This window comes from Anas platyrhynchos, chromosome 20 (assembly GCF_047663525.1).
Source record: "Anas platyrhynchos isolate ZD024472 breed Pekin duck chromosome 20, IASCAAS_PekinDuck_T2T, whole genome shotgun sequence".
Classification (NCBI taxonomy): domain Eukaryota; kingdom Metazoa; phylum Chordata; class Aves; order Anseriformes; family Anatidae; genus Anas; species Anas platyrhynchos.
The window spans coordinates 11,684,003-11,709,771 of record NC_092606.1 but is presented as its reverse complement, the minus strand read 5'-3'; the positions used below and the strand labels follow the sequence as shown (position 1 = coordinate 11,709,771).

The 25,769-nt window shown below is 47.6% G+C and overlaps 1 protein-coding gene across 2 annotated transcripts in view; it reads right to left on the bottom strand.

Annotated features, from left to right (window-relative positions):
• STX1A (syntaxin 1A) overlaps positions 1-25,769 on the bottom strand; it is a 111,180-nt gene that overhangs the window by 27,238 nt on the left and 58,173 nt on the right. For both annotated transcript variants that reach the window (XR_011804263.1, XM_072026103.1), the window contains exons 4-5: positions 15,826-15,900; positions 12,096-12,169 (exon numbers count right to left, since the gene is read on the bottom strand). Coding sequence is in view for 1 of the 2 variants with exons in the window: in XM_072026103.1 (XP_071882204.1) it covers positions 12,096-12,169; positions 15,826-15,900 (149 nt within the window). In the remaining variant the exon portion in view is untranslated. The remainder of the gene's footprint in view (positions 1-12,095; positions 12,170-15,825; positions 15,901-25,769) is intronic.

Here is a 25,769-nt window from a genome sequence, read left to right as displayed (position 1 = left end):
ATCCAGAAAGAATGTAAGGAGAGAGAACACTGAGAGTGACTGATAGGATGAAGGAACTCTTGGTAAAACAAAGAACTGTTGGCAAGCCACCAGAATGGCCTAAGCTCACAGTGAGTTACATCCCATGGACAGCTGAAACAAAGGGCTGTACCTGAGCTCTGCCCAGCTGGAGTATGCTTCAAAGCCTGTACATGGGCAGGACAGTGTCAATACAGCATGTCCCTGCACTCCCTGCACTGTCACTCCAACAGGCCAAACATGCATGGTGCACACATGCATCCAGATGATCCTACCAGGTGTCCTGAGCAGCCCTGACCAACACACCCCTACCCCTGCCTCCTGGGCACAGCACTGGAGACATCTTTAGATACACTTGCATTTGCTTTGCAGCTATTCTAAGCAAGACGCAGGTCAGCATTTATGGCAGACCCTCAGGCTCCACCAATCTGATTCCTCTTCTGCTGGAAAACCTCACACAAAAGACCCTGGCAGTGTCAGCTTCAGCAAGCAGCCTCTGCTCGAGGCACCCAGCCCAAAGCAAGGTCAGAATAGCTCCTGATCATCTTCAAGTCATAGCTACAAATCCTGCAAAGATGTGATATACAGTCCAAGTGACTCCTGTTCTGCCTTTTCAAAATAATTTTCCTAAAATCCAGTTAATTCTCATTCAGCTGAAAGCTATCAACATATGTTGATCTGCAGCCAAATACAGCCTTAGGTGTTGAAAGACATTCCTTTCTGCTAATCAGTATACCACACCATCTCTCTTTTACTTAAGTTATTCGACTTAGTGTTTATTCTGTCAGATTGTTATTTTACATTCCCACAGGCATCCCACATGTCTATAAAATGCATTTGATTTTGAAAGAACACAGAGTTTCACAAAAAATGCACTAGAAAAAGCATTTTAAATGGCTTTTAGTCATTAAATAATAAAAACTGCTTGAAAATTCAGAGTAAATAAAAAGCACTTTCTTGCATTTGAAAGAAAAAAAAAAATAAGTAACATTATGAAATGGGGTTGTTTCACATAGGGCCAGTAACAATTTACTCCTCAAATGTTGGGAAAGCAACCCACTATGCTGAACCACCAAGATGGATTTCCAAAGAGCTCATGCAGAACCAGCAGTCTCTGGGTACCTATGGAGTGCTACAAAACACCCACAAAGCATATACTGAAACCAAAGACCTTGTCCTATAACATTTTTCTATTTAAGAGAAAGATATTTCTGAAGTGCTCATCCTGTGTGGATTCCTGTGGGTCACCCCAGCCTTCCTCCAGAGCTCCCACTGGGTATACAGGGGAAGCAGAGTTCCTGCTTCTGAGTTTCCACCAACTGGGTTTCTTTCACAGTGTATGAAATAGTCCAACCAAGGTGAAAATTTCCACTGCACCAGCTGGATAAACCAAGCCCAAAAGCAATTAAGGCAAAAGCTATTCTGAATAACAAATACTAACATTTGGAAGAATGACAATACTATCGTTCACTCTGCTATGAACTTGAAATAACTTTCATACTTATAGAAACACTGAAAATACTGTCACCATTTCTGTGAACCTGCATCTCTGGCAATATTTCTGAGATGGGGATACCCTCAGGAGCTGCACAACTCCCTGTGACCCCAAAGTACCTGTATCTTTTCAGATAGACAGAGTGCTTTCTTCAAACTACTGATGTGATGTGCGGACAAACAGGGTGGTGTTAATATAATGAATTTAGAACATGAAAACATCTATTCCACAGTACAGAAACAGCTCAGGAGCCAGGCTGCCCTAGTGGCCAGTTTGCTGGGGCTCATGGAGTTTGGGACAGTCATCGGCTCTTGTCCTCATGGGGCACTTCAACTTCCCAGACATATCCTGGGCATGCAATACAGCTCAGAGGAAGCAGTCTAGGCGGTTTCTGGAGAGCGTGGAAGATAGCTTCCTGATGCAGCTGGTTAGTGAGCCTACCAGGGGAAGTGCCTCGCTAGACCTTCTCTTCACAAACAGAGAAGGACTGGTGGGAGATGTGGTGGTCGGGAGCTGTCTTGGGCAGAGTGACCATGAAATGGTAGTTCTCCATTCTTGGAGAAGCCAGGAAGGGCACCAGTAAAACTGCTGTCTTAGACTTCCGGAGCGCAGACTTTGAGCTATTCAGGACACTGGTTGGCAGAGTCCCTTGGGAGGCAGTCCTGAAGGGAAGAGGATGGCTGGGCGCTCTTCAAGAAAGAAATCTTAAAGGCTCAGGAGCGGTCTGTTCCCACGTGCCCAAAGACAAGCTGGTGTGGAAGAAGACTGGCCTGGTTGAACAGAAAGTTGTGGCTAGAGCTTAGGAAAAAAAAGGAGGTTTATGATCTTTGGAAAAGAGGGCAGGCCACTCAGAGGGATTATAAGGATGTTGTAAGGATGTGTAGGGACAATATTAGAAAGCCTGAAGTTCATCTGGAGCTCAATATGGCTACTGCTGTTAAAGACAACAGAAAATGTTTTTATAAATACATAAACACAAAAAGGAGGACTAAAGAGAGTCTCCATCCTTTACTGGATGCAGGGAGGAACTTAGTGACAAAGAGATGAGGAAAACACTAAGGTGCTTAATGCCTTCTTTGCCTCAGTCTTTAGCAGCAAGACCAGTTATTCTTTGGATACGCAGTCTCCTGAGCTCGTGGAAGTGAACAGGGAGCAGAATGTGGCCCTCATAATCCACAAGGAAATGTTTGGCGACCTGCTACGGCACTTGGATGTACACAAGTTGATGGGGCCGGATGGGATCCACCTGAGGATACTGAGAGAACTGGCAGAAGAGCTGACCAAGCCACTTTCCATCATTTATCAGCAGTCCTGGCTATCAGGGGAGGTCCCAGTCGACTGGCAGCTAGAAAATGTGATGCCTATCTACAAGAAGGGCCAGAGGGTAGACCCAGGAAACTATAGGCCTGTTAGTTCGACCTCAGTGCCAGGGAAGCTCATGGAGCAGATTCTCTTGAGTGTCATTACGCGGCACTTACAGGGCAACCAGGAGATCAGGCCCAGTCAGCATGGGTTTATGAAAGGCAGGTCCTGCTTGACAAACCTCATCTACTTCTATGACAAAGTGACGCGCTTGGTGGATGAGGGAAAGGCTGTGGATGTGGTCTACCTTGACTTCAGTAAGGCTTTTGACACCATTTCACACAGCATTCTCCTCAAGAAACTGGCTGCTCTTGGCTTGGACTGGCGTACACTTTGTTGCGTTAAAAACTGGCTGGATGGCCGGACCCAAAGAGTTGTGGTGAACAGAGTTATATCCAGCTGGAGGCCGGTCACTAGTGGTGTCCCCCAGGGCTCAGTATTAGGGCCAGTCCTCTTTAATATCTTTATCGATGATCTGGATGAGGGGATTGAGTGCACCCTCAGTAAGTTTGCAGACGACACCAGGTTAGGTGCATGTGTTGATCTCTCGAGGCTAGGAAGGCTCTGCAGGAGGATCTGGATAGGCTGCACCGATGGGCTGAGGTCAACTGTATGAAGTTCAACAAGGCCAAGTGCTGGGTCCTGCACCTGGGGCACAATAACCCCAAGCAGCACTACAGGCTGGGAGCTGCGTGGTTGGAAAGCTGCCTGGTGGAGAAGGACCTGGGAGTATTGGTTGATAGTCGGCTGAATATGAGCCAGAAGTGTGCTCAGGTGGCCAAGAAGGCCAACAGCATCCTGGCTTGTATAAGAAGCAGTGTGGCCAGCAGGACTAGGGAAGTGATTGTCCCCCTGTACTCGGCTCTGGTGAGGCCGCACCTCAAGTACTGTGTTCAGTTTTGGGCCCCTCGCTACAAGAAAGACATCAAGGTGCTCAAGCAAGTCCAGAGAAGGGTGGTGAAGCTGGTGAGGGGTCTGGAGAACAAGTCTTATGAGGAATGGCTGAGGGAGCTGGGATTGCTCACCCTGGAAAAGAACAGGCTCAGGGGCAACATTATTGCACTCTACAGGTACCTTAATGGAGACTGTAGCAAGGTAGGGATTGGTCTATTCTCCATATTCTCCAATGTGTCTGGTGATAGGATGAGGGGGAATGGGCTAGAGTTGCACCAGGGGAGGTTTAGGTTGGATATTAGGAAGAACTTTACAGAAAGGGTTGTTAGGCATTGGAATAGGCTGCCCAGGGAAGTGGTAGAGTCACCATCCCTGGAGGTCTTTAAAAGATGTTTAGATGTAGAGCTTAGCGATATGGTTTAGTGGAGGACTTGTTAGGTCATAGGTTGGACTCGGTGATCTTGGAGGTCTCTTCCAACCTAGATGATTCTGTGATTGAGCCAGCACCAAGGATAGACTCATGCTCCTGTGGAAGAGGCCAGCACCCTCATCTGCCCCAGGACCACAGCTGGAGGACCAGCCCTGTCAGATCTTCTGGTACACATCCTCACAGGTCTTCCCTGCCTTCATAGGTTCAACATAGCCCAGACAATTTAAGTAGTCAAACAGCAGATGGGTACCCCAGCCCACATCAATGGACGGGAAGTGGAAGTTGTTCCTATGAAGGCTCCAGGTCCAATGGGGCTCTTTTGGCTGGCAACGGCAACAGCAAAACCAGAATGAAAGTCCATAATCTTAATGCCTAGATACCACTGCTACTCCTACTTTACAACATGCTGACAAGGGTAATCTAGCTTCTCATTTTTTCTTTTACTCGGTGATTTGCTCACAGCAAAGTCTGTATGAACCAGTAAAGCCGTTGTTGCAGAAATACCTACACAAGAATCACACTTAATGTACCAGACATCTAAATCAGATCTCCAGTTCAACCTGTCCCAACTCCCACACACAAAAGCACTTTTCAGAAGCAGGGAAGCTTCTTTGGGCTTCATTCTAGACAGATCAGAGCATGCTGCTGAATGTATGGCATGAAAAGAGTTTTAAAATGACAATTTTAACACCTTGGTAGGCTTAGCAATTGCAATTTTTTTCTCACAGACTGATGATTTAAAATTAATTTCAATCTGGTTCCTACTGGTTTTCTTGGCTCCAGATAGCGTAAGCAAGTGAAGGTGAGCCTGGCCACATGCCAGGCCCTTCACGCAACCCCTTCCCACTTTCCTGCACTAGGGAGGTGCAGAGATGGTTCCACTGTGCTGTGCTGAGCCCAGGCAGTAATCTGCAGCACCAGCAGCACTGAGGGCAGGCAGGATCTCAGACACTAGGAGAGAGCTGGGATCAGGGCCAGGTTCCAGGGAGCACAGACATGCTGCCAAGTGCCCAAGAAGGAGCTGAGAAAGCCAAAGCTCAGCTGGAACAGTGTGAGTGTTGTGCAGGACAGCAAGATGGTCTGCCAAAAGTACCAGTGAGCCTGAAGGAGCCCCATTGACTAGGGAAATGGCCAAGGCAAAGGTTACATTTTTCTCTTTTGCTTCAGTCCTCTTGGCCTCCTAGAGTCCTCTGCCAGAGACATGAAGAACTACCCACAGAGCAGGATGTAGGCTATGGGAGAGCTTACACCAGCTGGAGATACACAGGTCCATGGGACCTGGCCCATGTCACTGTAAAGGGCCTCTCCATCATCTTCAAAAGACAGCAGTGACCATGGGTGATTCCAGAGGATTGGCAAAAGGTAAACATTAGACCAAACTTTTGGTAAGAGAATCTGGGAAACCCAAGGCTGCTCGGCCTCCCCTGAGTCCTCCTGGAAGGACAAGAAGGTAATTGGAAAGAACCAGTGTAGATTTACCAGGGGCAAATCATGCTGTACTCACCTGTTTGGCTTTTCCAATGAGATGCCTGGCTGTGCAGATGAGAGGAGAATAAAGAATGGTATATATCATGAGTTTAACGCCTTCAGCACAGACTCCCGTGGTATACTTATAGCCATTTTGATAAGAGATGGGCTGGATAAGGTAGATGGAAAATTGGACTGCTAGACTTAGATGGTTGTGAACAGCAATACAAAGTCCAACAAGTGGCCAGTTCCTAATGACAATCCCTCCATGTGTGATGGTGGGGACTGTATGTTAAAAAGATTCATCACCAAGCTGGCATGACAGAGTTGAGTGCATTTTCAGCACATTTGCAGAATACATCAAATTGGGAATTTGGAAGGCAGGGCTAGCATTCAGGGGGACCTCTAAAGTCTGGAGAAAGAGGCTGACAGGAATCCCATGAAGTTCAAAGGTGTGTTGGGTCTGTCTGAGCTGGAGTCACCTTTTCGCTGCAGCAGCCTGCACAGTGCTGTTCTCTGCACTTGTAGCTGGAACAGCACTGATATCACTCCAGTGTTGTGTCTATTGCTGCATAGTGCTGGCACAGCATCAGGACTCCTTCCAAGCCCCCAGGAGCCAGCAGGCTGGGGGTGGGCAAGTGATGGGGAGGGGACATTGCCAGGGCAGCTGACCTAAACCAACCAAAGGGATATTCCATAACACCTGATGTCACACTCAGCAATAAAAGGGGGGGCTCTCATGGGGGAGGGGGCCACTACGCGTTTGAAGCCCTACTTCCCAGGACATGGCCGAACACCGCTCGCTGATGGGAAGTAGAGAATAATTTTTTCTCTCTCTGTGCTTCCGCGCGGGCTGATTGTTTCTTTTGTTTCTGTTTTTCCTCCCATTCCCTTTCCCTTTAATTAAACCTTTCTCATCTCAAACCTCGAGTTCTCTGTGTTGTATTCTCTCCCCCTTCCTCTTTGAGGAGAGGGGGAGTGAGAGAGTGGTTGTGGTGGAGCTCGGCTGCCCACCTGAGTAAAACCACCACAAAAAGGAAATGCAGGGTCCTGCACTGGGGACAGGAATGCACGCTGCAAGATGGGCTAGGGGCCAGGTGACCAGGTGACCAGAAAGTAGCTTTACAAAAGCCCCTGAAGTCCTCGTGGAGAGAAGGCCACACCCGGGAGTCAGCGGTCAGCAATGAGCAGGAGGACAGCCAGCAGAACAAGGACAGGGATTACTCCTTCCACCTGCCAATTGTGAGACCACACCTAAAGTGCTGTGTTCTGAAGGGGGCTTCCCTAGAGAAGTCACATGGGAGTGAACACAGTTGAGGCCACTGAGATGGTCTAGGCTGGAGCACAGGCTGAGAGAAGCAAATAAGGACAGGCTGAGAGAATCATGTTAGGTCAGCTAGAGGTGACAAAGCTCAGGGGAATCTTAGAAACCCCCTAGGAAGAGAGAAGATGGAACCAGACTCTTCTTGGAGGTGCACAGTGGCAGGACAAGAGGTGATGGACCAAACTGGAATATGGGAAATTGCAAAATTTCCTATATGAAATTTAACTGGAAATCATCACAAGAGTGGTCAAACACTGGACGAGGGCCTAGAGGACCCATGGACCTGATGTCCATGACATCTCCATCCTTAGAGATACCAAGAATGCAGCCTGACAATGCAACCTGATATGGCTGGCATGGTTCTGGAGCAAGGACTAAGATCTCCTGACTTCCTCTCTCACTGATACACTGTGATCCCATGATAAGGAACAAATCCAGATGGTAGATTTCTAGCTGGGCCACTGGCTTGTTGCTGGATGGCTGCATCCAAAGAGGACACCTGCACTTGCTCACAGACAGTGCCAGCTGCAATATCTCCATTACACTCCCTGTGGCAGTGAATATGTCCCATAGCACCAAAAGTCTGAAATTGCACAGCAGTGCACCAAATAACAGGGCAACACCATCAAGGGCCATGGACATTTTCACACTAATTGTATATCCAAGCCAGAAAATTACAAATACAAATGATTAGCAGGGAGCTGCTGGAGCTGCCCTGTAGGGAAAGTGGGATCAGCATCATCCCAAACTCTACAACGAACTGGAATGCAGATAACTCTCAACTCAGAGCCAAGTCACTGCTTTACCATAAGCTCACCCCACACTGTTTCCCTGTTGAAGGCTCATGGCCCTGCACCAACCACACAGACACCCCATGCATGCCCTGAACACAGCCTATCACAACTCAGTTTGCCCAGCCATCACAGCATGACTAACCCAAGGTGAATGGCTCAAGTATGGCTGAGCACTGGCTGAAAACACTGCAAGGTCACATCACCAACAAGGCAAGGATGGGCAAGACTGCTTAAGATACAGAGGCTCAGCACCAGAGTGCAGCAACTAACCTAGTGAAGCTCATTAAGACTGCACAGAACAGTAAGTTGATTTATTAAATAAAATGTGTTTCACTCACACTCACTCCTGGATTCACTTATTTTCTCATGCTCCGAGTTCACAAGGCCAAAAACACACATGGCCAGCAGTGTTTGTATGTGACACATCTTACGAGTTCTCACGTGTCCTGGGATCTTTGTTACTGGTGGCCACAGACTGGCTTGGGATGTACCTTCTGTGCTCTTCAAGAGCTGACAGCAACACTGATCTTACACCCTTTCACCCTTACCTGCCTTGGGTCTTGAGGCAGCACAGCTGATACATAATTATGGAAGTATTAAAATTGTCCAGGGCCTTTAGAGGTCCTTCTCATCTGTTCTGGAGTAAGATGCCCAATGGTTTGCTACCTACCCTAAGCTTTCTTAGAAGCTGTATGTATCTGTGCTGGCATCTTGATAACCTTCTGGGTTAGGTGCCATCAGCCCATGTCAATTTCTTCTTCAACCATTCCATCTTCTGCTTCCACCTGTACACACTTCCATTCAAATTATCTAAATCTTTCTATCACCTGTCTCTACAGGTAACCATGTGCAATGCTGCATGCATGCCCCCCCCCCCTTTTTCCACCTGTACACACTTCCATTCAAATTATCTAAATCTTTCTATTACCTGTCTCTACAGGTAGCCACGTGCAATGCTGCATGCATGCCCCCCCCCCCTTTTTTCTTCTTTTTTTTTTTATTCTTTTTTTTTAATTAAACTATCTTTACCTTGAACCACAAGTTTTCTCAATTGCCTTTCCAATTCTCTTCCCCCACCATTCCACTGGGGTGAAGTGAGTGAGCAGCTGTTTGATGCTCAGCTGACAGCTGGGGTTAAGCCACAACACCATGCTTGAGAGAGCCCTTGCAGACACACTTCCCCACTGTGCCCATGGCTTGGGGCACAACAGGCATGCGGGGCTTGGGGCTAGGAGGCCAACACTGAACACACCTAATGCCTCTCTAAAAGGGCTTGATGCCTCCTGCCACAAGAGCATCCAGGGCTTCTCATCAGCCAGAGCACGAAGGCAGCTGCCCACAGGGAAGAGGAACATATGCTGATGGAGGCAGGGCTGCTAGAGGGGGACCCTCCCCACAGGCTAATGGGAATCATTGCCCTTGCAGGCCTGAGGAGCAACTGAAGTCAAAAGCATCCAGAACTGCACACACCACCCCTTGTCACAATGTTGGCTAGGCTGAATAAAAGCAGCCCAGTGCTGCCAACATCTATTTGGCATGAACTCTCTGAGATCTGGTATGGGAGTCTCGGCCTTCAAGGGCCCAGTGCCTCCCCTTAACTAGAAATGGAGAAATCCACCCCACAACAGCAGGACCTGCAGGAACAACCCAGAAAAAGAGGCTTAGCTCTTTTAGATTAGCGAGAACATCACCAAAATATTTCTTCTCATGTCACCATTGAAAGCTTTCACATGTTTATCAGGAAGAAATGAGGTTAGGGATGATTTACTGGCAGGCACATGTTTGTTTTTTTCTTCTCGAAGTATTAGGGTTCTATTTGCTTGTCCATTTCTAGTTAAGATTTGTGCAGCAGGGAGCTGCTCCACAGAGGACAATATGTAAATGACAGGAGAAATGCTCATTAAATGATTCATGTAATCAAGTCTCTAACTTTCCTTCTGGGAGATGGAGGATCCAAAGTTATAAAATCATAGAATCATAGAATCATAGAATATCCTGAGTTGGAAGGGACCCTTAAGGATCATCAAGTCCAACTCTTGACACCGCACAGGTCTACCCAAAAGTTCAGACCATGTGACTAAGCGCACAGTCCAATCTCTTCTTAAATTCAGTCAGGCTCGGTGCAGTGACCACTTCCCTGGGGAGCCTGTTCCAGTGTGCAACCACCCTCTCTGTGAAGAAGTTCCTCCTGATGTCAAGATCATGTTCTTTTGAAAACACTTCCCCACACAAATTAGCCCACATTTTCAGCCCATTACTGAGTAGTATGGTCAAGTTACACCATCTGTAAATGAAATACTTTTTTTGCTTTGTACACTTTTTCTGGAGATGATTTATCTTGTCTTTGTCTAGTGTCATTTCATCAAGTTAAACTAGTTCAACTTTTAGAACTCAAGACATAGCCAACAATGTATAGACTTAATGTACAGACCTGGAGTTAACAATGTGCTAGGAGGTACAGTGCCAGGAACCACCTACCCTTCTGTGCATGCCACAGACAGAGTATAGCAGCTCTAAGGCTGGCAGATGTGCTGGAGCCAAAATGCCAACACATACCTATGGCTGATCCAGATAAATCTGCACCACTGCCTGATCCAACAAAGCCACTGGAGCCATGGCTTTGGTCTCTCCTGCCTCTATCCCAACGTATCCTGCAATAATGGGACATCCAAGACAGTGCACAACTGCATAACTTTAACTTCCACACAAAATCTGTAAAAGCATGTCCCATTTTCTAACGGTACATGTTATTTAGGAACCAAAGCTCTGGCTTCAAAAGCACTTGGAGACCAACAATAACCCTGTCTTATGAGACCTCAGTTCATCAGTGGTCAAATGCTTCTGTGTTAACTTGAGACCTGTGAGAATGCCGCAGGATGTCCAAGTGGGGTGTGATGCTTGCTCATCTCCCCTGCCTCCAGTTCACCACTATGTCCCTTCCCTCAGCACTTCTCAGGTGCTTTGTACAGCTCTCCCTAGTTGTGCCTGCCTACTGTTTCCTGGAGGAAACTTTCTTTTGACAATTTCTGCCAAGTTGTTGGCCTTGCCATGAGCAACCCTGTTGATTGTGCTCTCTGTTGCTGTTTTTGAAGTCTAGGACTCGAACCCACTGCAGACATCACAGAGATGTTTGTGAACTGTCCTCACAGGCCAGGACCTAAGCAGTGCTCAGCAGAACCACCTGCAGTGGCTGTAATCAGCTGTTTGTGAGAGAAAAGCCACAAGGCACTCCAATATATCTTTGATTAAACATTTCATAGAATCACAGAACGGTTTGGGTTGGAAGGGACCTTAAAGATCATCTAATTCCAACTCCCCTACCATGGGCAGGGACACCTCCCACCAGACCAGGTTGCTCAAAGCCCAATACAACCTATCCTTGAACACTTCCAGGGATGCCGCATCCCCACGTTCTCTGGGCAACCTGTGCCAGTGCTTCACCACCCCCACAGTGAAGAATTTCTTCCTAAAGTATAATCAAAATCTACCATCTCTTAGTTTAAAGCCATTACACTTTCCCCTATCACTTACACTCCCTGATAGTCCCTCCGCAGCTTTTGTATAGGCCTCCTTCAGGTACCAGAAGGCTGCTTTACAGCAAGGTCTCCCAAGCTACTTTTAGGCTATTTCTTGACTTTGAGGGGAGTAGAAGGGGAAATATTCAAAATTATAGAATAATTTAGCCTTAAACAGACTTTAGGAGGTCATGCAGCCTAACCTGCAGCTCAGAGAAGGATCAGTGACTCCCGGTTTCTAGTGCATGTTGGACTTACAGAGCCCCATGTCCCTCAACCCCCATCTCTTGTAAAGCCAACATTACCCATCTCCCTTGGCTGCAGACAAGAATCAAAAGAAGCATGACCCCCTGTCAAAACTGAGCATAAAACAGCCTCAGGACCTACTTGGGTGGAGGAAAGGGAGGTGCACCCCTTCATGCCTCAGTCTCATTAACAAAACTCAATTCAGCATGCTAATCTCATGTAACATGTTCATTTCTTATGGAACAATTTTGTGTCACTCCCCTGGAAAAGCTTTGGCAATAAACCAAGTCTCTACCTCTGTATCTGTGGATAACCCTGTTAAGAAGCCCACTGAAAGAAGGTGCACGTTATTGGTGGTTTCACTGGAACAAGAGGGAGAATTGCATCAGCCCTTTAAGTCTACCATTTCACAGGCTGCAAGGCTACACAGAGGTGGAGCAGTAACCACAGCCCCGGCAGGGAAGAACATTCCCAACAGGCTGCAGGCTTGCACTCTGGCAGATAACCAATCTTTTTAGATTGCCCCGGTGACACCAGGGCAGAAACTCACCTGAGTTTTCCTTATCCTCAGGTCAGCAGATGACCTGTTCAGTCCTTCTTCTTGTTCAATGCTCTGCTCAATACCTGATTAGGGAAGAAAGACATGGATTATTTTAGACTGTTTAGAGAAGAAAAAGAGGTTCTATGGCAAACTGATTTTAAAAGATGGAAGCCTGTGAAGCATTTGGCACTGAGCAATCCCCAGTTTCTGACTCCAGCCTGTTGGTTTAGCTGGGCAGCACAGTGTCATTTCATTAATGCAATGCACACATTCCCCTTCTGACCCACTCCCTCCATTTTCAGCAATTATCCATTCAGGCAGGAGGAATCAATGACTGTCTCCATAGGAGTGGCGGGGGCTTAGGCAGGGCGCAGGACTGTGCCCAGGCACCTGGGCACCTGGTCACAGGAGCTCTGACCAACATGAGTCCTCTTCACCACCAGCTCCTGCAGCTTCACCTGCACGTGGTCAGGCATGCCAAGCAGTGTCCCTCCCCAGCTTTTGTATAGGCCTCCTTTAGGTACCAGAAGGCTGCTTTACAGCAAGGTCTCCCAAGCTACTTCTAGGCTATTTCTTGACTTTGAGGGGAGCAGAAGGGGAATTATTCAGAATTATAGAATACTTCAGCCTTAAATGGACTTCAGGAGGTCATGCAGCCCAACCTGAAGCTCAGAGAAGGCATGCCAGGAAGTGTTTGTGAAGACTCAGAAGGTGAGGGCACTCATCTCTCTGGAAGGCATTATCCTTTACGTGCATTACAGCTATGCCTGGCCACAGGACCGACTCAGCGCTGTGAAGAGCATTAGTCACTCCCAGGCTGGTAAGCAAGGTTTTCGGCAAAACTATTGTGATGCTCAGCTCTGATCTCTGTACTTTCTGGTATTCAAACAAAAGGGAACACAGTGCTCTTCTCCCCCTGCTATGCAGGATGAGGAAATACAGAGTTAAAATGTCTCTGCAAAATACCAAAGCTCAAGACTTCTCCAGGGGCACTATAAACAGCAGGTCAGCCCTGCACAGGAGAGACCACAATGCCCAGGCTGGAGAGAGGGCCTCGTCTTGCTGAACATTCGCCTTCAGCAAAGCAGAGATTTGTCCTTTTAATTATGCCATAGTACAACTAACTGAGATTAATTTTTCACTTGCCCTAAGACTACAAATAACAGCACATAGGAGCGCTGCACAACTCAGTGCCCCACTGGGGCCCAGGCAGGGAGAGGGCATGGTGTTGCACGGTAGGTCTGCCACAGAGGAAGAGAGTGCAAATCCCCTCAGTCAGCTCAGAACATGCTAATTCAATAGCTCCTATGTTACGATCTTTACAGGGAGTTTAAAAGCCTGGAAGAAATCTCCCACCAGCAGGCTGGCACAGCATACAGAGCTACACACCTCCCGGTAGATCAGTGTGAGCTGGTGGCACTCCCTAGGTTAGGCTGAAATGCCCCATTCCTGATGTAGACATCTCCACAGCTCTCCAAGCCCGACCCTGGCACCTTCCATGCTGCAGCACAACCCCCGAGCCCAGCACAAGACAGGTCCCTCCTGCAGCAGGGGCTCCCCAGGGCCAGCCAGTGCATCAGGGACACCACCAGCAATGTGGGCATTTCTGTGCTTGCCATGTGCTGGTCAGTGCAGGTGGCTCCACAGCACCACTCTGCAGACAGCAGCAGCACCGAAGCTTCTAAGGAAGAGTGGGTCTAGGGAACATATCGTGGTGCTTGCAGAGGGAGTCATACAGCACAGTGTGCTCTAGGGAAGTGCTAGAGAATATCATCACAAATTCTGCATTTCCTCCTATTCTCTTCTGGAACAAGCATCTGTATCTGGGGATATCTCGAAAGGTTCCATCCCACACAACCAGACAGCCGTGGCACTTCTCACATGCATACCCCTGCCTGGGAGAGTGACTGGATGCTGCCTGCACAGCACATTTCATCAGCAATTGGTCTTCCACAGCATTTGTCATAAATCATTCCCTGTTCCCAAGGAACAGTATTGGCAAACATTGTACATTTATAATAATTAATAAAATCACATTTTCCCAAGAAGCTGGTAATTAGAATTAGCCACTGCATGAGCAGTATCTCTCCTAAAGAAGTCAATCCATTGTCAGCAGATGGTGTTTTTGATCATTCCTGACTGTTTTCTTTCATTGATCGTGCTGGTCATGAGGTGATTTGGGACAAGGCACAAGGACTAACAGTCTGCTTCTCCAGGTAAATACAATACTGGTGAGTCTTTTCTAGAAGAAGGAAGTGGGAATCAGAACCTGTTCTGCAATTCTTCAGGCTCTCAAAGCCTCTTAAAAACAAAATAAAACATGTATAGAAAAGGATATTTTTTTTGGTGCAATAGCATAAAAACCTGTGATTTATAGAGTATGTTGTATGTCCCCGAAAGAAACCATTAGTGCTTAGCTCTTCTTCCAGTAACTGCTGTGAAGTCTGAAGTAACCACAGCAGCAGCAGCAGCTGGTGCCACTGCTCTGTTTGGAGGGGACAGCAGTGGGGCACCTCCCAGAGTGCCCCCTGAAGAAACTCTGTTCTGTCACTTTGCACAGGGAGAGCTCCTTGGGTGCTCTGGATGCAGGCTTGCAGGCATCACTGCAGCAGGACATACTACACCCTGTCCCCACCTAGGCTCCAGAGATCTCAGTACTGTGAGGCTACCCAGCCAGAGGGGCCCTGCTTCTTTGGAAGGGATCCCCTGGTCTGCAGAACACATAAGCTGATACCTCAGTTTCCATCCTGGGTCTAGGTGAGATCACATCTCAGGAGGACAGAGGGAGCAAGGGAATAACAGAAGTGTAAGTGCTCCTTCTGGCATCCAGACAGACCACAGTCACACTAGTGGAGACAAATCTAACAAACAGCCCCAGCCACTTCCAAGTCCTCCATGACTGCAGGGCTCCCACAAAACCTCAGGATCAAGGAAAATGCTGTCGGTGCAGGGGAAGCACCAGCTCCTTGCGCAGCCCTTCAGGTACAGACAGTCTCCTGCAATGAGCTCTTCCAAATCCCACATGGTCCCAAGACCAGTGCCAACAAACCTGAGCTCTGCCAGTGCAACCTGTGTCCTGCCCCGAGATGCCACCATCCCTGGGGTCTGATCTTGAATACTCAGACTCCCTCAGCAAAATGGGCTCAGCCAAGTGCTCTAGTGCAACCACAGCCATCTGCGTGTTGACAGCCACATCGTCCTCCCTCTGCTTGTCAAAGAGATTGATTCTTCTGACTGCAGAAACTGTGAGTCACACCGCACTCTGTCCCCATGCCACCCATGGTAGAAGACACACCAAGACAATGGAGCATACTAATGAGACTGGACAGCCTTCCCCACGCCCACAGCTTGTTTCTCGCCCTCCACCAGCCCCACAGAGCCTCTGCATTGGGACCCTATGGCAGCACAGCTGGGATAGCAGGAGGCCCCACTACTCAGCGCAGAGCTGTCCTGCTGCCACTGGTGAGGCAGTGTGCACTGCAGATGGAAAAGCAAGGGATGACGAGACCAGCCCTGCCAACCCAACCCCTTTGGCCTTGCCACAGGTGTGCTCAGGCTGGCCTGAGACTCCACAGCAGGGACTTGCGCATAAGCCGGCTGGGCACTCATGTCTCTGTTCCCTCACCTTTGTCCTGGGACAGAGACTCAATGGGGTGACTCCAGAGGCTGTAAGGCAGGAGTACAGCGGGCATACCCCCTTACCTGGTGCCCCATAGCAGCATCACAGGCAAATACTCACTCTTTAGCTTGGAGCGCACTTTGTTTGCTGTCTTTTTTATGTCAGACATCAGCTCTTCCAGCTCTTCCTTTGTTTCTGAGGAGAAAGAAAAGAGCAAACATGGGTGTGTTGTAGACATTGCTAAAATCTGTCCCCCAGTCCCACAGTATATGGGGCCCGGAGCTGACAGCACTGCCCCTTCCTGGCTAGCAGAATTGATGGAGCACCTCCGCTCCATGGACCCAGACAGATTCTCCTCCCAAGTCCTGAGCCTGGCCATAACCCAGCTGCTGGCCAGGAAAACCAGGGGACAGAGAAGCTATACTGCAGGACTCCTGCCTGCACACCAAGCTAAACTCCCACATGCTCAGGGCTGTGCAGAAAGTGAAATGGAAGAGATACACAAGTGACAGTGCTGGTTCCTGCAGTGAAGAGAAAATCTTGGCTGCACACCAAAGCCCTTCTGCACACCAAGTGCCACAGTGTGGGACAATTTCCCTAGGGCTCTGCCACGCTGGCAAGCCCTCCCCAGGCCATTATAAATGGTTATGTCTTCCTCAGGGAAAGTCTGGTGTTCCTGTGCTCGCTTTCCCTTTGCTCAGCAATAGGGATTTAGCTTGGCCATGCCTAGGCTCTCTTCTGCCCTGCAGCCAGCAGCTATCATTGACACTGTCTTAATAATAGCCAGTTTGTGCATATTCACTCCCCAGCCTGAATTCACTGCTTTTGGCAAAAATCTGTGAGCTGCAGTGGCACAGTGCCAAGAAACACTCCCGGTCCCACAGCCTGTATCTCAGAAATGGCTCTGGGGAGCACAACAGCAACAGGACTGTAAAACAATTCCATATTTCAGTGTGCAGGGACACAGAAGATGCAAATAAAAACAACTGCAAGTACATCCTTTGTCTCTGTACTCATTTACATCCCTATGTACCCACATCCTCCTGTGCGACCAGGCCAAAGCACTGTACATGCGGCTTCAGGCTCCCACTGGGAGAACAGCCCTATCAAATGAAGGGAGCCCATCATCGAGTCCCTGTGTATCTTCAGGTCCTTCTCTCCAAGATTGCAAAGGCTTTTACAGCAGTGATTCCCCTGGTCTGTCAGGAATATTGACTTGGGTACAGGGAGAAGGAAACTAAAGCATATGACATGCTTGAGAGCAGTAAATCAGCTGAGAAAGCCCTGACTAACTGAAGAGGTTTGGCACAGGACTATCTATCTATCCTCTCTCTTATGCACAAACGTCAGAGATCAGGCAGTAATGCTCTAAACTCATCATTAAAAACACTGGAATTACTATAGTGTCTCTAGACACTTGTGTCTTGCAGGACTTTTCATTGCCACAGCATCTCCAAGCAACCATCCCTGCTTGGCAAACCTGGATTAGAACAAACCTCCTTGATCTCCATCATGATCCTCTCCCAGAAACCAGTGTCCTTGATGGAGCTGAGATGTGCACCTCATGGTTCCATATTTCAGAAGTTGCCAGACCCAGGCAAGAACCACAGCAAAGCTGGAGCAGGTCACATACCTCCTGTGCCCAGCACACAGATACCTGTCTGTGCTCAGCCTGCACAGACCTTTGCTCAACGCACCTGCAAAAAGGGCTCATGGCAAGAACCCCCTGCACTCCAACAGCATCCCACTTCAGCATGGGACCAGCACATAGGTGCAGAGCAGACACAGTGAGTCCCTCTCTGTGCTCATCCACAGGCTTGTGGCAGTTAAGCTGGCTCAACAGGGTTATGATTCTGTGATAACCCTGACCTGACCACGAGACCAGCTGATCCCAAAAGTCAGCTGCAAGACCAGCACATCACAGTGTCTCAGGATGCAGATACTAAAGAAAGTACAAACTACCTGCCATTCAAATATGATTTCTCAGAAATCCTGCTATCCTACCACTCCCTCTTGATTTTGACGGGATCAAGACTTAATTAAATAGAAATTTCTTTAATAAAATCTAGACACATTAACTGAGTCATTTCAATGACTGTGGTGGCTTTGATGCTGTACGCTTCTAGCTGGTAGTCACAGGCTTAATTAGAAAATCATGATGATGGGAATGTACTAGGGGAAGATCACATCCTATCGATGCTTGTACACTTTTCTGACTCAGAGCTTAGCTTTAGCAGTGTTGGGAAAATGAGGAAATGAGCATGTCTGCAAATACCTTCTCCCAGGCTCTAGGAATTTCTAAACAAACCAGCTCAGCAGCCTCATTGGAGAAAGTGGTATGATTACATATTAGACAGAGATCAAGCTCAAAGGCATGGAAAGTAAGAGAACATTTTCAGTTTGAGTTCTCATTGAAATTACTACTTTTTTCTTTTTTTTCCATTCTTGAAAGTACTTGTAGGGCTGCCATGAACACAAGGACAGTTGAGAGCTGGAAACAGGAACATGAAAGGGGATCCCAATGCCATCTGCAGCTGCCCAGGAGGAGGAAAGATAGAAGCTAGAACCATACTCTCCTTGGAGGTGCAATGGAACAGGACAAGCAGTGATGGAACATGGGAATTTCCAATTAGATTGGAAAAGATTGCCATTGTGAACACAATCTGGACTCAGAGATTATATGGGATGTCCATCCTTAGAGCAATTCATCACATGGCTGGACATTGGCCTGAAAAACCTGACCTAATGGCCCTGCTGGGGTGCACAAGACCAGGGACCTCCAGGGGTTGCTTCCCACCTGTATCCATTTTTGATCTTATGAAACAATTTCATGCAATTCACTGCCAAGTACTTTCCCCTCCCCCTGTTGATCTGAGGTGAGGGACATGCCACAGTAATGCCATCAGCTTGCAGGGGCACCCACAGTACCAGCAGCTCAGGCAGGTGATGGGCCAGGCGATAGGTGGAGGGGCACGGGACAGTGGATTGCGCACTTTTGTAGGAAAGGCTGAAACTGCCTTTCCTCAACACATTTTCAACAGAACATCAAAGAGAAAACACTCCTTCTGGATGGCTTCCAGTCACAGGACTTGTGAGGATTACTTGGCGATCTGGCAGGCACAGGCTTCCCAGACAATTATTTTCGCACTGATGGTGTCTGTTTAAGTGACTCACTCAAGTCTATTGAACTGTTCATGGAGAGTAACATTCAGCAACAGGATACTGAACTACCACAACATCACCACTGCTCTGGCCAAGGCCATCCTGCAGTGGCAGGCACAGCACACAGGGACAAGATGTGCTGCCCAATGGCAGGGCTGTGCTCCCTGCGCCCCACACACATCCTAGAAGTCAGAGCTGCTGCCCTAGGGCTAGGTCCCACTCCTTGAATGGTGGAATAGCAGAACATCCCAAGTTGGAAGGGACCCCCAAAGATCACCAAGTCCAGCTCCTGCTGGCCTGTAGCACAGCACAGGAAGAGGGATGTCCAATGGTCACCAGCAGTATGGGGCCATATCCCCAGTCCCCCCTGGAAGGCAAGCAGAGGCTCCTACAGGGGATGCTCTCAAGGGACTTCTGCCTACAGCCAAGCACTGGACACTGAAGTTCATCGATAACGGAGGGGGCAAAAAGTTATCTGGACAGCAGCAGTGGCACAGCAAGGGCATCACAGCACCAGATCTTCCCTTCAAAGTTAATCATGGGTGGCTGAAACCCACTCACCTGTGTGCTGGGAACCTGCAGCGCTTCTGAGCATCACCCCAACACCGACTACATACACACAGTATGGTTCTCAGGCATCTGAGCTTCCTTACTTGCTTGTTACTTGGATTAATGAAACATCACCTCTTGTGACCTGGAATTCTTTACTGATAACCAACCAATGCAATCAACAAAAGCACAATTTTAACTCATACCTCAGTTAACTAACAAAACCAGAAAAAAATGATCTTTTTGGTAAAGATTTAACTCTTTCGATAAAAAATTAAAGAAAATCCTGACCACAGTTCCCACAAGGACATTTTTTAAAAAACTAAATTCTCTTGTCTTAAAACTCTTCTTTCATTTCTTGAAGGTTATCCTTGGCATGCCTGCTTATCTTGGCATTTACATTTGCAAAACATTGGATAGTTCTGCAGAGTGCAAACAAAGATGAAGCACAGGACCTGGTGATGGCCTGGCAGCCCACACAAACAATGGGGTCTCTGGACAAGCCACAAGCAAGATGGAATCCTCCTTGGGGCCTACAGAGCTGGTTGGAACTTCTATAGTGTTTTATGGCCTTAAAGTAATAAAAATGAAAACATCATTTTTGATGTTTGACTGGCTAGAAAGGCTGTTTCAGCCACAAGCCTTCACACTGTTGTGTGGAATGCGCAAACCTCCTGTACTGGCTGCCCCGCTCCCAATGGGAAGGGCCAAGCCCATGAAGAAAGAGCAGCCTTGGACACGCACTGCAAGAACCTGCCCCTCGAGTGGGTGCAGCAGAGCCAGCATGACCTGAGACATGGTGGCATTCAGCATGGCAAGGGAACAGGACACAAGTAGCATCTGGGCTGCACTCCCCATCTCCAGGAAAGGTTTCCTGAGTTCCTGAATGTTCCAGGTCATTACCAGAGCATCTCCCAGCACTAAGTGTGGGCAGCTGGTCAGGCTGGCTTGGCAGCGAAAGCACCAAGAGGGCAGATATGCCAACTGAGAAGTAACTCAGAAGTAAATGCCCTGCATTTGTATATGCACTTTCTAGATAAAGTCCCATTTGCCCAAAGAGACTTGGGATATTAACAAACCCTATACAGTCGTTAAGTTTTCAAAGGCCAATGTTCCTTCTTGGAAACCAAGTTGAAAGTCTAATATTGCAACTTATTTATTCAAGCTAAGTAAAACAAGAAGTAAAAATTAGATATGTATAAAATAGACATGTAAAAATAGACAGTGGGCAGGAGACAGCTGCCCACTTAACTTCCAGCATTACAGGAAGGACAAATACTGCTTGAGATGCATCAAGGAGAGGTGCTGCTGGGATTCAGTGTCAGTGCAAAATGTCACAATGCTTTTACATGAAAGCAGAACAGCGATGATGGGCACGAAGGTTAAAAAAGCTCTTAAAGATCCCCTGGAACTAAAGGTGCTATCCTGAACACCTTGCCTGTACTGTCCAACAGTGTTTGGATGTAACCTGCAACAGATTAAAATCGTAGCCTTTGACTTTTTTTCTTTTTTTTTTTAAAGTCACTAATGAAAGAAGCAGGTGAGCTGTTTAACTGATATTTGTAGGTAATTCAAAGCTACCTACCAGTGGGACTGCACTAATAAAATATCAAAATATGAGTGCTGATGAATCCTGTTTCACACACCCAGGAAACTCAGCCTGCTCCTCACAGGCTGCCCATTCAGCAAGGCAAACACCCAACTGCAGCCACGGCAAGCATGGAAGTGTCCACATGGGTTCACTGTCAGGACCAGGACACTGGGTAGCTCTGCATCAATACCTGGGCTTTGTGATCTGCAACCACACACAGCCTCAAACACAGAAACCCATTGTGTAAAGCTCCTGGGGAGTCCCCATGCATGGCTATCCTCTGGCTGCTCCTGTCTGGGCTTGGAGACAGCTGACCCAGGTGCCATGTGCCCAATGTTTCTTTTATCTCAGAATGTGCTACACATTATTTGTTTCATCAGCAATCACTCTGGCTGGTTTTTTATAATACAGCAGCACAAATTATGAGGTTGAATTTTGCTTGTAAAAAAAGCATTTAGCATTTTGTTTTTGTGATTAACTTGTGCAAAAGGTGGAGGAAACAGAGATGGTGCAGCTCAGTGCCTTGCTGTATTTCCTCCTTTTGGGAAACTGTTGGGTCTTGATTTTCTTTCCAATTACTCAGAGACAAAAGCAACAGGTTTTGTCTGGTGATGAAGAGCTAGAAGTGAAGGGGAGCCGTGCAAATGCCATAACCCAGTCTGGACATTTGTGTGAGCTGGAATTCAACTCATGTAACACCAGGGCTTCTGAGGCCTGTCCCACTTGTGGAGCCACCTAACAGGACAGCCACAGCAGAACAGTTAATGTCTAACAGCAAAGCAAACTGGAGACACAGCTTGCCTCTGGCACCCCACATCACAAGCCAGGTACTCCAGTTTGTGGCTCCATAGGACCTGCTGTTTAGAGAATAGAGTACAATGCAAACTGAAAATCATAATTCTATTTGCACAGTGGTGAGACCCTCCCAAAACGTGGCTTAAAGCAGATAATGAGTCTGATGAAACCACAGCACCTTTGTACAGAAGCACTGTTCTGGTGTGTGCTGTGCAGGGGAGGGCAGATATTTGCCAGTCAGCTAATCCTGGGGATTCAACAGGCAGTAATTCATCCTGACTCATGCAGAAGCCATCTCCTCCAGGAGCACTGAATAAAGACAGAAAGATTTAAGATAACGAACAGCTCTGAATGGCTGCTCCCACTGTCTGCAAATGCAACCATCCAAAAAACCTGAGTCTGTCAGAGGTCTCCAGCCCTCCTAGCACCTGCCATTCCAGGAGTACTCCTCTGATAGATAAGCAACCTGGTCCTTCCGTGACCACGAGCTGGGTGGATGCCTCCTTCCAGCCTTCCTCAAACAGTGTAGACCATGGTGGGATAAGGACTCAGAGCAGAGCTGACCTGATCCTCAGCAGGCAAAGATACCACGTGAAGCTGATCAGATCTATTTTTAAAATGCCTTGCTGAACTGCAGTAATTGTATTATCCTCCTTTAATTCTCTGTTGATCAAATTCCACTTCAAGTAGTCCATTATTTTGCCCAGAAGCAATGTCAGGTTAATCCGTCAATAATTACCCAGCTCATTCCATTTATCTTTTTATCTTTTTTTTTTTTTTTAATTAATGTTGTGCCACCTTCTGAGATCCTGGTGCCTATCAAGTATTCAGAGACTTATTGGAAATCAACACTAATGGCAGTGGCACCATCTTACTCATCTCTTTGAAAGCTTTCTAATCAATGATTACAGGTAGGTTAGATCCAGCAGGGCCTATTTTTGGTACCTAATGTTTAGCAACCATCCAAATTGCTGTGGGAATGTAAGAATTTAATCATCATAATAGTGATGGAACCATGGGTAATGGGTATAAACTGAACCACAGAGGTTTCATTGCCATATGAGAAAGAACATTTTTACGGTTCAGGTGACAGAGCACTTGAACAGGCTGCCCAGAGAGGTTGTGGAGTCTCCTTCTTTGGAGATATTCAAAACCCGCCTGGATGCCATCCTGTGTAACATGCTCTAGGTGACCCTGCTCGAGCAGGGGGGTTGGACTAGATGATCTATTCCAACCTCAACCATTATGTGGTTCTGTGATCTGGTGAACTACAGGCCCATCAGCCTGACCTCAGTGCCAGGAAAGGTGATGGAACAGGTCATCCTGAATGCAATCACACAGCATATGCAGGACAACCAGGGGATCAGGCCCAGTCAGCAGCGGTTCATGAAAGGCAAGTCCTGCCTGACCAATTTCATCTCCTTCTATGACCAGGTGACCCACCTGGTGGATGAGGGAAAGCCTGTTGACTTAGTCTACCTAGACTTCAGCAAAGACTTTGACATGGTCTCCCACAGTATTCTCCTGGAGAAGCTGGCAGTCCATGGCTTGGACAGCTACACTCTTTGCTCGGTTAAAAACTGGCTGGACCATCAGGCCCAAAGAGTAGTGTTGAAGGGAGTGAAATCCAGCTGATGTCTGGTCACCAGTGGCGTTCCCCAGGGGTCAGTGTTGGGGCCCATCCTCTTTAATATCTATATTGATGATTTGGATGAAGGGATTGAGTGTGACAACACCAAGCTGAGGGGAAGTGTCGATCTGCTGGAGGGTAGGAAGGCCCTGCAGAGGGAACTGGACAGGTTCAGTTGATGGACAGAGGCCAATGGCATGAGGTTCAACATGGCTAAGTTCCTCTGACAAGGAACTCATGGCAGTCATCGTGGGCACCACAGCCAAAGCCTTCATGGTCCCTTCCCCAGAGCAGGAGGTCCAATCCTGCCTTCACAGATGGTCTGCACCCAACACACCCACCAGCATGACAGCAACAAGGAGCACTAGACTGAGGAGAAAATTGGAAATGCCAAAAGCAACAAGACTGCAGTGACCAGCAAACTCAGGAATCAACTCAGCAGCATAACAGTAAACTCACTTGCTCCCTGTCTCACAGCTCCAAAGCCCTGGCCTTCCTTGCTCAGCAGCTCTCAGAGAAGGGCAAGTTACATCAGACTCATTTTGCTCCTGCAGAGGAGTTAGTCTGTCTCCTTTAATTATGGCGTCCCCAGCCTCTCTTTCTCTGCATGCTGGAATTCACCCTCCCCTGCCACTTAACTCTCCAGATTTCTTTATTTGCCAAGATTTGCTTCCCCATTTGCAGAGTTGCTCATTCTTCGCTAATTACTGAGCATGACATCGGGCTCTGCCTTACAAGCTTTTACACTTTGCCACAAGCATGTTGGCAGCTGGCTGGCCAAACATTGCTACCTGTCTAATCATTTGCATGCAAACTTAAAAATCTCTTTAAAATTTAACTACTGTGCAAGCAAAGCCATCTGCATAAGGTGAAGTACCTGCAGTCTCCTAGCAATTCCCCTGCTGACATGGGGCTGTGCAACTTTAACAGGGGCTTTGATGAACAACCCAAAAGTCCTGGCTGCAGCCCAACACCTCCATGCTCCAGAGCAACAGCCCCTGTATGGCTCCTGCTCAACCAGCCACCTTCTGAGGGACTCAGACAAGGATGTGCAGTGACACACTTCTGGCACAAAAACAACCTCCCACAAGAGCACTGACCAAAACTCACACTCCCACAGGATGTCACTAACCCTAGCATGACCACAGAAGCCCTTCTCACCAGCTTGCTAAGGAACAGACATCCTTCTCCCTGCAAGGGTGGCACTTCTATTTTTACATAGCAGGTTTTGTACTCCCTTGGGGGAATCCTCATACTGGGACATCTTCTGAACATCTGTGGCCATGCCTTGGGCATCCTGAACACTGTGTCACAGGACATGGCTGTGGTCCCCCACCTCATACACTACAGTTGTGGTGCATCCCAGCCCTCCTTGTCAAGCTGACACCAAACCCTCCCAGAGGCTCTAACCCAGGCTCTACAGCCTTTTTCCATGTTAGCCTTTTTCATATTTCTGGCTGCTCTGGGAACAAAGCACGCAGCCCTTGCCTCCACTTCCTTATCAGATGTGCATGCTGTTCTGCAATGCAGCAGAACCTGCTCTCACAAGGAAAGTAACACTTTCCTGTAAGACTACAAGGCATAACTCTCAACTATGAGTGAAAGACTGCATTAATGCACCCAGAAAACACTCAGGAAAGACAACCTCCAGCTGTTACAGAGGCAAAAAAGGCACCGCTGCTGAGCCTATTTCAGTGAGGCTGAATTTAACACTACTCAGAAGGAAAATTAGGCTGAGGATAAGTTTTTAATCAAAGCAAAATTTGCAAGGAAGGAAAAGCAGTGAGGAGAGTGTCTTTAATATTCCTGTAGTATAAAGGAGTTTGGCTAAGCAGGGCAACATGGGTATACCACACCTGCACTGCCAGACTGGAAACTGAGAGCAGACAATTAAATATTCAGAGTCAGATTGAGAAAAAAAAATTATGAACAAGTTCCATTCAGGAGTCAGTCCTTGGTCAAGTTCAAGTCAGTGTTTTCATTAAGAGCTTGTAAGGCTGGAAGAAAATCCACTCACATCAATTCACACAGGAGGCACAGAAGAGCTGTGCTTGCCTTACATATATGATTTAAAAACACACTTGATTAATGACAAAACCAAGCTAAAAACCAATTACAGCAATACTGAAAAAGGACATACCTCAGCTGGTTCCAGAGGAAGGCAGTAATGCCCAAATCCAGGACCTTATATCTGGTCATCCACTTGGAGGACATTACAGAGAGTCAGAGAGGAAGGCAGCAGATGATGACAGGACAGTATGTGTGGGAACTGAAGGTGTTATGCTTGGGAAACAGCGACTGAGCAGGATTCAGGTAGACAACTGCCCACCCACAAGT